The 18,693-nt window shown below is 37.8% G+C and overlaps 1 protein-coding gene across 2 annotated transcripts in view; it reads left to right on the top strand.

The window, feature by feature from the left end:
• The window catches only part of FRK (fyn related Src family tyrosine kinase), a 59,571-nt gene extending 41,459 nt beyond the window's left edge, over positions 1-18,112 (top strand). Inside the window, exons 5-9 of one of the 2 annotated variants that reach the window (XM_083831581.1) lie at positions 5,961-6,119; positions 10,896-11,077; positions 13,282-13,447; positions 16,358-16,574; positions 17,567-18,112. In XM_083831581.1, coding sequence (XP_083687707.1) covers positions 5,961-6,119; positions 10,896-11,077; positions 13,282-13,447; positions 16,358-16,566 — 716 coding nt within the window. In that variant the 3' untranslated portion in view covers positions 16,567-16,574; positions 17,567-18,112. Of the gene's footprint in view, positions 1-5,960; positions 6,120-10,895; positions 11,078-13,281; positions 13,448-16,357; positions 17,235-17,566 lie in introns of those variants that run through there. The other variant, XM_083831580.1, reaches the window with a different exon arrangement.
• The last annotated feature ends 581 nt before the right edge of the window (positions 18,113-18,693 follow it).

Below are 18,693 nucleotides of genomic sequence, written 5' to 3'. Positions count from 1 at the left end.
TCTAAACAGAATAATCAGAACTTCCTCACTAAAACCATCAGAAGATGAGATCTATTGATCCAGTATCATTTTTTTCCCCCTGACTTCTTAGAAACTTTTTTTCAGAGCCAATGGTGGACTGTGGAGCCATTCACAATGTCAAAAAAATAGTCTGTGATCCTTAAATTTGTACAAGATTTCTGTTAACCTTGCAGGAAGAGTCACAAGTCTCATCTGTATGCTACAGTCTTTTGATTAAAGTAATAGCAAGTCATGTACAATATCTTCAATGTCTTTAATTAATACAACAATATTTAGATTTTTTTTTTTATCTTAAACTTTTTTTACCAGTGTGAGACAGGCTATCATTATGTTAAAATTCATAAATCTTGATCCTTTGGTACCAGCCTTCCGTGTCACCTCAGCACTTGCTGGTGTTATATTTAGCGGTTTCAGCTACAGTATTTTTGTCCCCTGGGACAATACCCTCCTTTGTGGAGTATATGGGTGGTCATGTCCTTCCATCTCCTACTCCTATTTGTCTCCTTTCTCTTATTTCCTCTTCCCTTCTCCCTCTTCTTCCCTCATTGTTTCTGGCAATATTAGGTAGAACCTTATTACTTTTTCCCCAAACATCCAGTGGAGAATGGCACAGGAAGAAGAGCCTCCAGCAGTTGTAAGGCAGCATATGAGCCATGATTGCTGCTAGATCCCTTCTGCAATAATCATAAACAGGCAAGGGTTTAATGTCCCCCCTTCTTTGATCTTCTGTGCAACAATTGTTTATATTGGATTCTACCATATTTAAACTAGGACATGGTCCTGATAAAAAATGTCAGAGGAGCAGGAGTTGTTTTTTTTTTTTTTTTTTTTAAGGGTCTCCTGCCAAGAAGAGCTGAACACACTGTTCAGAATATATTCCCAGGTATATGGTGGAGAGCAGCCAAAGAGCTCCTGCTTTCCTACTTTGGTGCTCCCTCAGGATACTCATGCTTTGTAATTGATTATGCAGTAACTCTTGATTTAATATTTTCCTATATGTTTTCACAAATTAGCATTCACATTGAAAATTATACTTCTTCAGAGGAGAATCCTCTAAGTACATTTTCAGATGTCTATAAACAAAGTTCTCTTATGCAGTAAACCTAATATAAAAGGCAATATTAGCTGGTAACTTTGCAGGGGTGTGACTGAGAACACAATTACATTAGGCTTAGCTGAAAAAATTGAGCAGTGGAGGTTTGTCCACTGCACTATGAAGAACAAATTTTCCATATTGATTATGCAGGTGCATAATCATGAACCATTCTATGTTGAAGAACTGCATTGCATGAGCTGATGGCAGCCTCCTTCAAGATTCTGGCAGTGAGTTGCTTAAGTGTTTCAGCAGCACACTGAAGACAGTTCAGCAGGGAATAAAAGTTGAAAACACGGGTATTTCTAGGCCACAACTGACTAAAATGTGTGGCATCTAGGCTAGAAGGCACAGAACTATACATCTGTTGATCACTATGGCTATAAGCAAAAACTGTAGTAATGTGATGCCTACATTCAGATAATTGTCTTATTTGTTCATTGGTGTTTGACTCACTCTACTTTTGAGACATCTGTGGCATTTTAGCGGGCAAAAACATAGTGATGGATGGGTTAATGAAAAAAACAAAACACAAGAACATCTTTGCTTTAAGGAACATCTTATCTGCCTTTCGAGTTATTGACCCACAACTATCAAAGATGTGTAGGAATCAGAGATAAGAAAATGGTCTAGAAGCCAGCAACTGCTATTTCTGTTCTTGGCTCTGCACAACACTCTCTTGTTGTAGGTCCCTGAACCATGCCATTTCATATTTCTGTTTTTATTTTCTCACTGAGACATTGTTTTTTCTATTTAAGTGGAAATCATTACAGCAGGGATTTGCACTTTGTCCTATGCTGAGTGTGATAGATTCTCTAGAACCTGTTCCCGGGGCTAGTTTGCTTCTCCAACTGTCAGCACATATAGAAGACATCTATCATCACCGATTAATCATAGCTGAGAAAGTTCCTTATGGCCTGTTCAAGTTTACAGATGCACTTGTCATTATCATATTGTAAAGTATCTCCCAAGTTCCTCTCTTTGCATGGAAGCTTCCCAAGCAAGATTTGTTTAGGAGGCATTCTCAAAATAGTCTCTGGGTCGGTAGTTATCAGAGGTTTTTGTAATATATTCAGTTCTTCAGTATGTCATGTCTTTAGGCATATGCAGTGTAAAAAGCTTTGCACACAGGAAATTTTCCCTATTTCCCTGAACAAAGAAAACTTATTCCATTTAGTTTAGTACATAGCTTTACAATACATAACTTACAATTCAGTACATAAACTTGTACTAACTTGTAAGTTCACTAGAATGTGATGAAAAACATGCTTGAGGGCTGTTGGATACCTATCATATTCTCCTGGTAGTGTGAATAGTTTACAGTTAGTCTCTTGTGTTAGTAAGAACTTGTACTTTTTAATGTTATTTCTTTATTATGTATAAACTTCTTCAGAAGATCACAATAACGCCCAGTGTACTCTCTACATAAATTCACTCTTTATAAACTTATACAGAAGACAAAGTTGCTCTGAAGTACAAGGTTACTTTGAAGTCATTTTTGAAGGTTTATCAGAAGTTGCCAACAAAGTCTCTCCAGAGGAGCTTATCAAATATTTAAAGACCACTTACATTTAGGCCAGTGGAAATCAGATAGAAATGACTGACCAAGTGTCTGCCTTGTAATGTGGAGCTTCCTCAATTCTAGAACAACATATTTTCAGAAAGAAAGTAATAAGTTCCTGTTTTAATTAACCTTAAATTAGAGGTGATTTCTGGAAAAGAAACACATCATAGATTGCACCAAATAAAAATATCCTAGCATTTGGTTCTTAAGGACTTTGGTCTTACCAAAACATTTCTCGTTCAAAAAAGAAATTAACAAACCCATATTTTCTTCAGGTATTGATCAATCTACTCACAAACTGGTGTCTTGCAAAAGGATACATGTTGTTTGAGTAAAAGCTTATGTTATAGTTGATTTTTGATCAAGTTGTTTCTAACCTACATTGATCTGCTGTTCATACTGTGTTTACCATTTACAGATGAAAATGACTACTTCATTACAAACACATAATTGAATGACAAACTAAAAAAAAAAAAATATTTGAAACTCCATTTGACATATATTTTACTTATTTCATTTCCATAAGCTTCCCCAGAGAAATATGCTGCAACTTCTTTCTTGCTCCTTTGATTGGTAGAAAGCACATTGTCTTGTTTTGAGATGGCAAGTTTTACTTCGCTTATGGAATTGCTAAAATGTAATCTTAGACAAAAGATTGATAAAGCCACTTTTTTTTTTTTTTTGGCAGCCATTTCATTCATTAACTACACTATAAGGGGGAGGGTTGGTCGCTGTTTACTGCTTGTGCTATTTAAAGATATAAACTAAAAAAAATGAAGGTTATACAAACTCTTTATGCAGAAAATACTTATTGATCTTGTCACTGGTTTGTTATTATTACTGTTATTATTATTAACATTTTTAATTAACAGGGTAAAGAAGAACTTGCTGTTATTCATAATAGAATACTTCTCTCTTGATCACTTTATTGGAAGTTGTCATATATGAAAAACGTGTTGCTTGGGTTCAATTTGTAGGAAGAAGTTTATAGCATGATTAAACTGAGAGATTCCTTATAGGCAAAATTTGATGTTGGAAACAAATCAGACTGTCATTTTCTATGGTGTGAAGAAATCCTGTATAATGATCCATAGAGGAAAGGTGGTTTGGTAGACCCCAAGTTAGCAAATACTTTATTCTTTTTAAGATCAACATGTCAAATGTTGGCGATGATGCTAAATCACTAGTCAGGCTTATGCATTTACCTTTAGATGAACAATCCCTCATAACTTACAGCTTCTCTTTAGACTTTAGGGTGATTTCCACAACAAATGCATGTATCTTGAAAAGAGAAAGCAAATGGACCACGGTATTAAATCAGTATCAAAGTAAGCCCAAACCCTAAAAAGATAACTGTAGGTTTTTTTTTTTTTTTTTTGACTGTTAGAAAAGAAGAATTTGTGGAAAGGTCAGATAAAACTGTAAAGACTGTGCTGCTCTAAATAGGAAAAGGACGTAAAGTTATCATTACAGATATTTTTTTTTCTCCTGAGTGTTATCATTTCTGCTCTATCAAGACCATCTATGAGTCATCTGCTTTTTGTCCAGTTCCCCACTTTCCTCTGACAGTGACAAAAACGAATGGGTATACACTGTACCAGTTGAGGAGATGCATTATTGGCTGCTATCCATTTATTGATGGCATAGAAATCCATTGCCTTTCACCACCCCTCCTAATGGCATCCTATAAAATATTGTCAAATTGGACCCTGTGGAATTGCCAAGCAAAGTGTTAGAACAACAGTATGAGCACCTGTCCCTTGCAATAGTCTTTGCTCTCAGAGGTTGCAGTGTCAAGTGGCTTTTTTCACAATGTTTATCAGCAACATTTTTCAGTCATTTCTATTACATTGATGCAAGGATGTAAAACCGCACATTATTTTTATGTTTTGGGAAATAGGTTGGAGCACTGCTTAGGTGGTAGCATTCATGCTAGGTGTTGGGTAAAGTGGTCCAGGCTGATTTACTAGTTCATTCTGTAGAACAGATTTTCTGGTGGAGTTTTATTGCTGAGACATTTAGCATAGTCACAGCATTTCACTCTATTTAAACATCCATGTTAGAAGCAGAGCCAAGCTCCCAAATGAACCTTGTCTGTTACCTAATGTTAAAGAAAATAAAATAAAGACTCTTACTCTTGCAGGCTTGGTTTCTCAAATGACTTATTCTGCTTACACTAAGAAAAGAGGCTGTTTTTAAACATGGCATAGAACAGATTAGACTTGAGTAGCTTTTTTTCAAAAACCTCAGTGTAATATTTTCTTAATGAAAATATTTTGATTTGGGAGGAAGGAACTATTTGAGTAGTTGGATAATTTCACATTTGTTTTTACAAGTATTGTTAAATCCATGTTATTTGCCATCATCCTCAAACCTCTGAGATTATCTGATCACTATTGAATCATCCACAAAGAAAACTTTTCATCATTTGTGCATGTTTTTTTCCTAATCAATGCCCTGTTCAGAAAGTATGAGCTGTAATCCTAACTTTGCCACTGACTTTCACTCCCTGTGCTGTTTCTACATTGTTTTTTTTTTTTTTTTTTTTTGGCTTAGTTTATATATTGACTCACTGTGTATATGAATAGAACTAGAGATGATAGTATAACCTTATATAATGAGAAAAATTTGGGATTATTAGCTGTTAAGATACTTACACATTTAAGGTGGTATAAAATTACTGTTGCATATTCACTCTGAGAATATATGTATTTATTTATATGTATATATTATGTAAACATTATAAATAGGTTTTTTGCATTTATGTATATAAAATGCACATATCCATTCCTTATATACTAAAGTGTTTTCAGTGCTTTCAGGGTTTGATTGCTGAAGCTGATAACGATAGCACAACATATTCTTATTGTAGCACAATTTTTGTAGGAAAGTCTATGTTCATTATCTAGATACTATTACCTCAGTTTCCAGGTATTTTGTTAACAAGTTGCAACATAATTATTTGCTTAAATTATATCAGTTTACATTCTAGCTTCACATTTTTTTCTGCCTAGGGGAGGCCTGTGGGAGGTTAATCTTAGCCTTTATATTCCTGGGGTCTGGAACACATATGTTCTCTATCCCTGTGCAACTGGCATATTTCACTCATTAACTGTTTATTTCTGCTGCTCTGCCTGTTTTCTCTGGGAACTGTGAAGATTTGAGATGCTAATGTGCTTTGAGAGACAGAAAACAATCTCAGTTATTGCCTTAAGACTGCCAGGCTGGTAGAAAGGTCTTTAATAACCTTAGCTTATGTTTTGTTATATGGTGTTGTTTCAGGTTCAATGGATCCAAAAGACTTTCTGAGGGAAGCACAAATAATGAAGAACTTGAGACATCCAAAGCTTATACAGCTTTATGCTGTTTGTACCTTGGAGGACCCAATTTATATTATTACAGAGCTTATGAAATATGGAAGTCTTCTAGAATACCTTCAAAGTAAGCATACAACTAGAAACTCATTTCAAGGGGTGCCACAGCTGTCAGTTTAGTAAATATACTAACATAAAAGATAGAGTTAAAACACTTGGTTTAATATAAAAGCTGCTTTATTTGTTGTATTTGGGGATGAGAAAAGAGGAAAGAAAGATGTTTATGAACAAATTTGACATGCCAAAGTATCTGAGAAGCAGGAAAGAATCACATTTACAGTTTTGTTCCTGCCTTATGATGACACGTATTTTTCCACCAGTTCTATGACTAGATGGGAATGTACACCAACAGAATAAAAAGATAAGCATACCAAAGGACAAGTCGTCATATTTGACACAAAATGGAGGCATTTCCACAGCATGTACTTAATAGCTTTAAAATCTATTATCAGGCAAGGATAGTCTTTCACTGTGAATTTGTCCCTTGCCTGTTGCATCAGGTCTTTTATCTCAGCAGCACTTCGAAGTGCTATTCTGAAGACAAATAATAATTAAAAATAAAGTTGTACAGCCTGGAAAAGATTAGCATAATGATTGCTCTGTAAGTTCACCTCAGCTATTGAGAAATGCCTGGTTCTAGTGCTGTTCCTCATTTTCAGTTCAGGAGATGACTGATATACTAAATGTCTCTAAGGTTGTGATGTTCTCTTAGAATCATAGAATTGTTAAGGTTGGAAAAGACCTCCAACCCATTCCAATGCCTAACCAGTCTTTCTGAGAAGAAGTTTCTCCTAAAAATCTTCAGACAGATCTTCAAGATCTCAGTAAATGTCTTCTGCCTTCAGCCCGTAAGTCAAAGACCTGTGCAGTACTGTGGAAAATATTTAAGGTGATACACCTCTTCCCCCATCCTCTCTATGGAACTGTTTCTTAAGTGAGGCTCGGTCCAGGGACAGTTGCAGCTGAAGAAGTCTCTAGTAGAGGGATGGCCCAGTTAGGAAGCCCCCAGAGAAGCTGAAAGGAAGTTGTGCCAGGTCATCTACAGGTTTGCATGCATTACTAAGTGCTAGTAGTCAGAAGCTGCGAGGCACAAATTTCCTTTAAATACTCATCTTTGGCGCCTTTATGTGCAGATTGCTGCTTATTTGACTGAAAGAGCCTGGCATGTCAGAAAATGATTGCTGTGCATGAAAACATTTATTGAATGAGAGAAATAGCTCTGAGAAAGCCAGGATGAATCACAGCTATTGCACAGGTGAAAATTTTCCTCCCTTTGTACAAGGAATACAATATGTCCAGGACATATCAGCACTGCAGCCCATGTTTAGATCAGTTGCCAGCATATGCACAGCAGCTGCCCTTGTAGGCATTGCATGTATACAGCCTGATTTGTGCACTAATTCCTGCAGCCTCGCATAAGAGACTATGCAAAGTCCATTGGTCTCCAGGCAGCTGTCAAAACAACTGTAAAAATGGCCAATGGAAACCTGCTGGTATCTCTCCTTTTCTGATGGCCTATGCACAGGGAGATAAGCAGAACTAAGAGGTGGAGGCAGAGATTCAACTGCTTTTATAGGTATTGGTCAGAGAAGTCATTGCCACTAGTGACAGTAATAAGAAAACAGATTTGAAGCTTGAGTAGAGCTCTCTGTCTGAAAGTGATCTTTATCCGTTGGAGGTCAGTGCATAGCTCCTGATAAGCATTCTTGACACTCAGCTACTTCAAGAACCAGGAAAACATTTCCAAAAGGCTGCTGTTTCTGTGTATGTTATGAGTAAAAATGGCAAACTGGAAGAGAGGAAAAGTCTGGAGAACATTCCTTGGTTAAATTCCAATTCTGGAAATGTTTGGTATGTGTTTTCAGTTTTAAGAAGCCCTAATATTTTATGCGTGGTGACTATCACATTTCACCATAATGACAGCAACTGAATTGTGATGGGCACATGAATTCCCTGTGTACCCTGTGAATGTACTTTGGGATACTTCTTGATAAACACTGCTATGCAGAGTTACTGAGCTGCCACCAGTATAACAAAAATGAAACTAAAAACTTTTCTTTGTTATTGGATGTGAATGAAATCATCATAAATGTATGAATGCCTTTATCATTTCTGATAGACCTAGGGCTTTTTCTGGCAGAGACGCAGTCTGGAAATTTGGTGAATTATATCCAAGGAAATGCTCTCAACTGGTGAAAGTGCTGTGTATTTATTTATTTATTGTCGAGATTCTGTTGATGTGAATATTTGCCCATATTTCCTAAATGAGATATCGTGATTGATTGCTTAGAACAAGGTGCAGACCTTGAGCTGTCTTTGATATTTCCTCTAATAAATTTTTCATATAAGGGGGATAGTCATGTCAAAAAATATTACTAGGAAAGGGCATGAAAATGCTACTTTTTCTTTACAGGATAAAGAATAAGCCATGGGGAAGTTTTGTAAATTCACAAGTAGTGCCTGGTTTTGGATGTGGAAGTTATATTAACTTTGTTTTTTGTTGTTGTAGTTTTTCCTCCTTTATAACACTTTCAGACAAACTAAAACATGTGCATGCCCAAATATAATGCAGCTGTAAACTCTTCCACCTTGCTCTGGTTTAGACAGATGGGAGCTGGCTCTGTTCTGGAAACCTCTGTAGCAGTACTTCAACAGTGAGTTCAGTTGTGGCCTCCTTCCGTCCATCAGCCCACATGCTAAAGGCAGTAGGTCAGCCTCTGCTGCAACTCCACTTATAGAGGTGGATCTTGTCCCTGTCCTTTAACGTGGTGCACCTGTATGTCCTAGAAGGAATAAAACACAAGAACGATTTAGCAGCTCTGACTCCTATTCTGCACTTACGCAGCTCATTACACATGAGGAGTCATCCATTCTGCAGTGACATTGCTGTGTTCTGTCAATTGGAGCAAGCTTGCATCAGGCCAGCCTGGAGCATTGACAGAGCAAGGACAAACCCATGCTCAAGTCGGTCTCTTTCTCTGCATTAACAAGGAGGTAGTTCACAGTCTTCAGGTGAAGGTGCAGTGTGAAAAAGAACACAAAGAGAGGGTTTTTAAACTGAGTCACATAAGCTAGTTTCCAAAACCCACATACCTATGCAGGTACTTGTACATCTTTAGTTATTTTCTGGTTAAATACAGCGTAAGCTTCATTTGTGGATTTATTTTTGTCCAGTAAGATGAATAGTAAATGTTGATGTCTGCCAGTTATCACAACTGCAAAACTTCTGAGTACTATATTATTCTGTGGCCTGATGATAGATTTTCTTGATGGTTAAGCCATAGATTTTCACATAGACTGATTTTCTCTTTCTTTTCTAAAGGTCAAGGCAGCTATTAAACATATGTGTGAGAGAGGAAAAGAATTTCTGAGTCAACAATAAAAATAAATAATCTCAGCAGTAGATTATCATGCCAATGAGTTTAGCCTCAAAAAGGAAGTAGGACAATACATATACAGAGCAAATACAATCATTTAAAATTCATTTCTTTTACCTATTCATCTCAGAACATCCAGATGAACAGAAAATTCAAGACAAGGAGAGTGCAGCATAGATTAGTAAACAATGGATTTTCACACTTATTGTAAGGGGTGACTGCAAGGGTAGGTCAGATAAAATGCCAGAACTGGAGGAAGCTATGCAAAACAATGCCAAGACACTTTCACTGTGTATCAATTCAAAATAAGTGACAGAAAACTGCCAGCCTAAAACGTTTTATTTAACTCAGAGGCAGTAAGGAAGACGAGTCACCATCCTCAATGAGAAAGGAGAACTGCCAATACATGAAGCAGCAAACACTTAGCTTTTTGATATTGTTAAAATTCTGAAACAGAAAGTTGAAATCATTCTGAGTATTAGATGCTACAGACATCTAAATATGTTTCAGTGCTGCAGACTTTGAGTGTCAATGCCTGACTATAACACTGATTTGGCGTACCTAGATTACCTAGGGGTATACATTCTATGCTGAGTTTATCTGTCCTCAAAATGCCATAAAGTCCCTGGATTTGAATTCTAACGTGTCATACCCCAGTAACATCTTATTGGTACCTGTCTTACTATTTATGGCTGCAGGTTTTCATGGACCTGAGGCTTTTTCTTCATGTGTAGAGGCAAGCTGTTCCGTGCAAAGTTATTTTGCTACTTTATTTGAACAGCCAATCTTTGAGAGCAAATCTCTATTTCTGAAACTAGCTGATCTTACCGCCGTGGGAGTGGCTTAAACATTGCTTCAGAAAGTTCTACAAGAGTAGCAGGAAGCTTGAAAGCAGCTCAAGGAGTCCTTTTGTTGAGTAGCAGCAACAGAGATACCAGTGTGAAGCAGTCAAGTGGACTGTAAAATGAAAATGAGAGTTACACTTGACAGCAGGTGGTGTATTTGCTAGTAAGAATCACCAGAGAACAGGCAGCAGGGCTAATTTTGTCCTTTTCCCTCTTTAGTCATCTTTGGCTACATCCAGTGAGTACTGATATTAACTCTTACTTGCATTTTGGGATGGGTTATGCACTTTTCAGAAAGGCAAATATCTGCATTGCTAACAGTAGATAAATGTCTTTTTCTTTAGAATATGTCACCGGATCCTTCTAGACCTAGAACAACTGCTGTATTTAGCATCTACTGTTTTCGACAAGATGGGGCAGTCATTGTCACTTGGTTATCATGAAACAAGCTCTGTGACTTAAAGTAGTGCCATTCACTAACCTCTGACATTTGTTTGGTCTGTTACTTCATTGCATTGCATGGTTGCCTTGATTTGTGTTGGCTATATAATTAAGTCAACTGCTATTTATATCTGAATACCACAAATATTATATTACTTTTGTCTTTTTCTTTTTAAATAGAGGATGCAGGCTCCAAAATCTTCTTGAAACAACAAGTAGACATGGCTGCTCAGGTGGCTTCTGGGATGGCTTACCTTGAAACCCAGAACTATATCCATCGGGATTTGGCAGCCAGAAACGTTCTTGTTGGTGAACACAGTGTTTACAAAGTGGCGGATTTTGGACTTGCAAGAGTTTTTAAGGTGGGTTGTGAAAGGGTAAATTGGCTCTACTTCAGCTCTAGGGGAAAAGGCAGAAGACATCAACTAAGGTATGTCCTGTAACCTCTAAATTAGTGTGTTCAGGCAAAAAAGCAAGTCCAGAGAGAAAAGAATCCTTAATGCATTTCCTTGTACCCACTACTTGTGTTATCATATGCAAGGTTAGAAGCTGTCCTGTGCCTTTGTGTTAGTCTGAAGATGGCAGCGGGGTGGGAAGATGGCTTCCCACTCAGCCACCAAGGAAGGAAACCTTTGCTTTGCAGCCTTTATCCACAAGACTAGTGTCTGGCACATGAAGAGAGATTGCAGGAATTACTCTCCTGAGCCTGTAAGAAAAAGCAGATAAAAATGCATTCACAGCTATTTTCTCCTTTTTTTACTTCTCCTTTGTCTCTGTGATGCTTGGGAGTGTAGGTAGCAATCATAAAATAATCTTATTCCTCTGCACCACTAACTGTGGAGTTCATAAAGAGAACTCTCAGACGTTTGAATCTGATGCAGTTTTAAGTTCATTGCCATTGCATTCTCTTTTTTTTTTTTTTTTTATCTCTACCCTTGAAAGGTATGGAATGTCAAGTAATGCTGACCAAGGTCACCCTAGAAAGAGCTGTGGATTAGAAATGAGATTTCTTACCTCTAAAAAGGATCTGAACAGGGTTGGAAAGACTTGATTTGACATATTTTATGGATTCAAAATGTAGCCCATGATTTCTGAGGTCTTACTATTGCTTTTATTGATTTATGCTTTTATGAGAAAGAAAAACAGAGAAGAAAGCCCTCTGCTTCTCATTTACTTTTTCTTTTTAATTCAAGCAGCATATTGAAGTTCATAACAGAGTTGGATTTATTACATATACTGAACTGTAAAATAATGGCTTGACAATGGTATCAAGGGGCTTTGAAAGTGCTTTTTGCTTAATTTTAATTCTTCTAGTTATATATAAGATCAGATTGAACATCTTTAACATGAAAAATATATGTTTTTAAATGAAGATTGCTTATAATATGTATTCCTCCTTTGTTCTCACTAAAAAGGGTAATAATTTACAGCTGTTGACATTGCTTGTTAAAATTTAACTTCACTAAAATATTCTGTTATAGAGTCATTTTTGCAGACTTTCTTAGGAATATTCTGTCTCTTGAGTCAAAGTACTAGGATGGTCACATGCAAAGATCCCACATGAGTAGCTGAGAGAAGTGAAATACAGAATGTTAATTAGCGTAATCAAATCATTTCTTGCTTCTAGAGATGAGTATTATGGTCAAAATGCCAATTATATCAACGTGTAGATACAAGACATAGATATGTAGACACAAGACATTTGAACCAATAGTTCAAAGCTTTAGGACATCACAGATGAAAAAGATACATTCTAAATTAAACAAACAAACAAAAAACCAACAGAAATTCTTGTATACATTTGCCTGAATTTGTAAGAGGAAAACCTGACCAAGGCTTGAGTGTGGGTGATGTACGCTAAACCACATTTAGGAATTAAAGAGAGAATAAGTGTTCACAAAGTTTAGGTGTCCATGCTATAAAACTTTAAGGAAATGTTTCTATGGGTAAGGAAAATTAACTCAAATTTGCAAGCAAATAATTTTTCTTTTTTTTAATATGTATTTCGTCTTCACTTCACATGAATTAATTGCAGCCACTGTAAGCTAATGTTAATTTGAATCACTTGGAGTTTGTTCTTCAGTCCTGAAACCTTCTTAAGCAATTGTTATCAAAGTTAATGGCCCTTCAACATTACAATGAATCACAGAACAAAGGTTCTGAATTCATTAGCTCTAGCTCTTCCCTTCTCTATTTACTGAAGACCTGACATGGAGACATTTGGTCTCTAGTGTCAGCAGGATGCTTACACTGCCACTTCTGACAGATTTTTGAGATCTTGCACACTAGATTCAGAGCTCACAGTAGCAGGTCATAATTAATCACAAGCCACTCCAACGCTGTGTGCTCACTTGAAATGATAAATGCTTTGGAAAGGCCTCCAATGAACAGTAGCACTTCTCAACTGTAAAGCCCACTTCAACAAAAGACTTCAGTAAGTGCATGCTTTAATACCATGAAAGGCAAGCGTTTGATAAGTTTAAGCACAAGCTTAGCTTGGTCAGGTGCTTAAGTGCTTTGCTAAAGATGATCCTAAATCAAACTTACTTTGTTTTACTGATGACAGGTAGAAAATGGAAATATGTGTGAAACCAGGCCTGAAACAAAACTTCCAGTGAAGTGGACAGCCCCCGAGGCAATCTGCTACAACAAATTCAGCATTAAGTCAGATGTGTGGTCATTTGGAATACTTGTCTATGAAATAATGACTTATGGAAAGATGCCATATGCAGGTAAGTATTTTTACCTAAGGAATGATTTCTAGTTGTTTTCTTGCTTTTAGAACGACGTATTGTTGTGGTTTAACATGGCTGGCAACTAAGCATCATGAAGCCATTCGCTCACCCTACCCCCTCCATCTCTGGGATGGGGGAGAGAATCAGAAAGAAATGAAAGCCCGTGGGTTGAGATAGAGACAGTTTATTAGGACAGAAAAGAAAGTATAATAATAATAATAATAATAATAATAATAATAAAGTGTACAAACCAAGTGATGGACAATGCAATTGCTCACCACCCGCTGACTGATGCCCAGCCTACCCCTGAGCAGCTGGTCCCCCACCCCGGTCAGCCCCCCTGTATTTATTGTTCATCAAGACGTCAGATGGTATGGAATATCCTTTTGGCCAGTTTGGGTCAGCTGTCCTGAGTCCCTCTCAGCTCCCGCTGCACCCCCAGCCTGCCCTCTGGCAGGTCAGAACAAGAAGCTGAAAAGTCCTTGGCTTAGTGTAAGCACTGCTCTGCAACAATTAAAAATCAGCATGTTATCAATATTGTTCTCATCCTAAATCCCAAACACAGCACCATACCAGCTACTAGGAGGAAAATTAACTCTATCCTAGCTGAAACCAGGACACATTAAAAAGCTTAATGCCCAAACTACAGGCATGTTAAAGGGTTAGAACTGTAAATACAGAAAGGTAGCTGTTCAGATGATGCCCATTTAGTGGGTCAGACCTTCTGGCTGCCCCAGGCTCCCTGGAAGCTTTCCAAAGGCTGTGATCAACAGCCATTCAAGATTTCTCTTGCTGGAGTCAACCTGCATTTCACATACACAGAAGCCAACTGCCTATTTCCCTCCAGCACCAGATCAAAGATGCCAGCTGCTGGAATGTGGAAAAGGGGAAGGCTTTTTATAGAATCATAGAATCATTAAGGTTGGAAAAGGCCTCCAAGATCATCTGGTCCAACCATCCCTATACTACCAATATTACCCACTAAGCACCAGGTCCAACCTTTCCTTAAAGGCCCCCAGGACAATGATGCCACCACTTTCCTGGGCAACCCGTCCCAATGCCTGACCGCTCTTTCTGAGAAGAAATTTCTCCTAATTTCCAACCCAAACTCTTGCAAGTTATCTGCAAGAAGAGGCCGACCCCCAGCTCCCCACAACTTCCTTTCAGGTAGTTCTAGAGAGCAATAACGTTTCCCTTGAGTGTCCTCTTCTCCAGACTAAACAACCTGTTTGCTCAGCCACTCCTCATAGGAGTTGTGTTCAAGACCCTTCACCAGCATCATAGCCCTTCTCTGGACACTGCTCCAGGGCCTCAATGTCCTTCTTGTAGTGAGGGCCCCAAAACTGAACACAGTACTGAAGGTGCAGTCTCATTCTCTCACCTGCCTGCTGCCTTGTTTTTCCTTTCTTTTGTGTGGATATCACATAAAAGAATGCGCTATCGTTGATGAAATACTGCATAGGTACTTCAGGAAGAAGCCATCCAAAAAATGAATGAGGGTGATTTTCCCACATTCCCTCATATTTGACTACACAGTGGAAAGATTTCATAAAGAGAAGGATCACAAGTATTAGGAATAAAATTTCACCAACCACAAAAGTACATTTAATGGTATGAGAACAGCCAATATACCTAGCACTCTGAGAAATGCTCAAGACCTGTGGCTCCAGTAACAACAGATATCAATGAAAAGCCTGACTGTGATTCATTTTGTGCTAGTGAGGAGAACACAAGGGCAAGACTGAAGCAAAAAAAGTTATGTTGCATCCCAACAGACCTGAGGGCTGGTGCATTTACCATAAATTACATTTCATGGGGTCCCAAACTGGTACTTACTGTAAAAGGAAAAGTTGATTTTGCTTTTTAATTCCCATCCTCCCGTCCTGTGAAAGCACTTTAAGAAAAAAAAAAAAAAACACAAAAACAAAACAAACAAACAAACAAAAATTCTCCAAATCCTCAACTTGTTCTTACATGAACTGTATATGTGTGCATATGTAAACACACATACATAAATAAATTATTCAAGTAGAAATGATACATAGCACCATGATTTTTGGTATTGTCTGAGTAAATACATAGCATTATACCTTGGCAAAGGCATAGTTTGCCTTTAACTTTACAGAAGAAAATGTCTTTTTGCCGTGGTTATTTGCTTTCTTGATATTACTTTCAGGAGTTTGTCCTCTGTAATCAGTTAAGAGATAAGGTTATGTTGAACCATTGTGGCAACGGGTAACGTACAAAGGAGACATCATTCAGAGATCTAAGAAAAAGAAGTAAAGATTACACAACTGAGGATTGAGTTTAAAGAGTAGAAAATTGAAAGGGAATTGGACAATAGCCTTAATACATAAAAGGTACAACAAAGATAAGGGAATTGCTTCTTCTCCATGACCCACGGTGACAGAGCAGGATACCACAAGATAACTGCACCAGAGGAAAATTAGGGTTGATGTTATCGAAAACTTTCCAAATGCAAGGAAAATTCAAAAGCAGGATAGATTTTCTTGGGAGGTTTTGGAGCTGCTGAGAGCAGAACAACTTAGATTTAGCTTAAGTAAAGTAGATGTCAAAATAATTTAAGCAAAGTACGAGTGGTGGAGGAGAAGCCTCCCACCGAGACAAACCCATTTGAAATGCCTTGCATCGGAACAGTCGGGATGAGGAGCCTGGGAGGTGCTGGAGGTGCTTTTCAGCTGCTGATCAGGGCACCTCCATTGGTTTCTGTGTCCTTTTACAGTGGAATGGTGCTTTCCCACTCCCATCTCTGCCCTTAGCATGGCTGCAGTTGGAGAAAGCACCCCGTTTTCTTATCTCGGTAGGAGACAGGGACATGCGGCGCCACACGTGCCTATACAGACCCTGGAAGTCTGATGAATTCCTTCTTTCTTGAACCATCAACAGGACTGTCAGGACACCAGGTGATCCAGATGCTGGACAAGGGGTACAGACTGCCTAAGCCCAGGTCCTGCCCACAGGCTCTCTATGAGATGATGATGCTGTGCTGGAGCCAGGAGGCCAGCAAGAGGCCCACCTTCCAGGGCTTGTGCTGGCAGCTGGAGAGCTTCATAGAGAATGACATCGGTGCCAACACCTATGGCAACGCCAAGTGAACCCCAAGGTGGGGGTTGATGTGGAAAAGTGGATGAATGTGACTGAAGGGGTGGCTGTGAAATTAATTTAAGACCAGATGTGGAGTGAGACGTTATGAAGTGAAGATAAGGAGGGCTGGTACATTGTCACGCCAGTGTTGGCACTCAAAGACACTTCAAGATTTTGCTGCTGGCAAGTGTTTTGCAAGACTAAGCATCAGGAAGCTGGAAGGGTGGGGGCTTTTCAAATACAAACTGCCTTCTATTTATTTTTTAAATATCTGATCACAAGAATGAAAAAAAAAAAGAAATTAATCTCAGTAACACTACAGCATTTCATAATTTCTTTATGGGAATAATTATTTGCTTTTTCTCAGATTTTTGGACTGTACCAGTTTGTGCTTGTAGAGGAGTTTGATCGCTCTGCACAGCAGGATCTGTGCTTTGAGAGTTCTCTTACGGAACAAAAAAATAATAAAAATCCCATTAACATGATGATGGCAGAATCCAGATTAATTGCCTTGCTTAGACCCAAAGTACACATGCTTTTGCTGTATTGGAAAAACAAAAAAAAAGAAAAAAAAGTTCATGGGGGGAAAGGAATTATTTTGTTCTGTGGATGCAGGAGTGATGTTTTCTAGTTTGTATACTGTTCCTCTTTTACAAGAATAAACACAATTATTATTAGATTCCTGAAGCTGTTTGTTTTGAATGTTAAATAGTGTCTTGAAACCTATGATCTATCATTGTCTATTGAAGTGTAAGGACTTGTTTCATAGCTCTTAAAGTTTAGGAATTCTGGATATTTTAAAAAGAAATCAAAACTACATTAGCATGTCAGTGTGACCCCCTACTTCTTATCCTTCTGCATACATCAACAGCCTTCTCCAACAGGACAAGGCTCAGGGCAGGTGTAGGTATTTCACAGAAGAACTAGAAATCCATGCTTCCATCTTCTCTAGATTTAACATTAATGTAGGAGATTTAAATAATTGATGATCCCTTTTATTTTGTTCCACAGGGAAACGGGGCCCAGATGCTTCTGCTAGCAGTCTTCACAGCTACAGATTTTAGAAGTTTTTTCCAGATTTTCTAATTAACTTCAATATCAGTTTTGCTAAAATTTAATATAACTGTGACAGTTTAATGTTCTCAGTTGTGAGGTTTAGAGAACCAAGTTTCAATTATTTACTTATGATTCATCAGTTAATTATTTAACAACATAATCCAGGAATTAAGAGCTCTACTGTGTTAACATAGCATGAGCTCAGTGTGAGTTTTCAACCATTTTCCTCTAATATCAAAAAAGGTATAAATAAATTAAAAGATTCATTACTTTAAAGGCTGGGTGGTTTTTATTACCTTTTTTCTTTATCATCTTTTCTTCTCTTTGTATATCTCAGATCCATTCATCTCAGTGCCTTGCTTCTAATTTTTAATTTCCTTTTCCCCTCCTCTACTTTTGGAAGGCAGCATACCTTTTTATTATTATATATATATATATTTCTTTCAAGCACATCTTTTATGCACTGTCTATTCAGAGTTCTATTCCTTATTTATTCTTCCTCTTTCTGTCTGACCACACCTATAGCCTCTTTAGTGTTCCGTCTCTGTTCACCTTCATTTTTTTTGTGCAGTGTTTCTCCCTTGTAGCTGTCTTTATACTAATTACGTTTGTTAAGCACAATACAACAGTAATTAATTAGCTGTCATACCATCCATGTGATTTTGGAAAGTGATCACCACTCTGAAAGAAGAGGTTAAATGGCTTTGCCAAACCCATACTGATAAGAATTGGCATGGAATGATCTGGGAGAGTCCCAGGCAAAGTCTCATGCTGTAATACCGCCCCTGTTTTTTTCTAGGCTAATGATAACTACTGGCTCCTGGCCCCAGTGAGATATTATTTACGGTTATCAAACCTCCATCAATCCACGCACCTCTCTTCTGGCCAGGAGCTCTGTTTAGCACTGTTGCAATATGAGGTTAGCAAATCCCACAGAGATGTGTTATGTAGTCAGAATAGGAATGGTGTTATTCAAACTCATCATCAAACTTGCAATCTTGATGTTCAAGCAGTATTTCTAAGATGATTTTTCAGACTGGAAACATTAAGAACGTTGCAAATAAAAGCTGAGCACGCATGAT

The sequence above is a fragment of the Anser anser genome, assembly GCF_964211835.1.
Source record: "Anser anser genome assembly, chromosome: 3".
Taxonomy (NCBI): Eukaryota; Metazoa; Chordata; class Aves; order Anseriformes; family Anatidae; genus Anser; species Anser anser.
The sequence above is the reverse complement of the archived record's forward strand: the minus strand, read 5'-3'. Positions and strand labels throughout refer to the sequence as shown.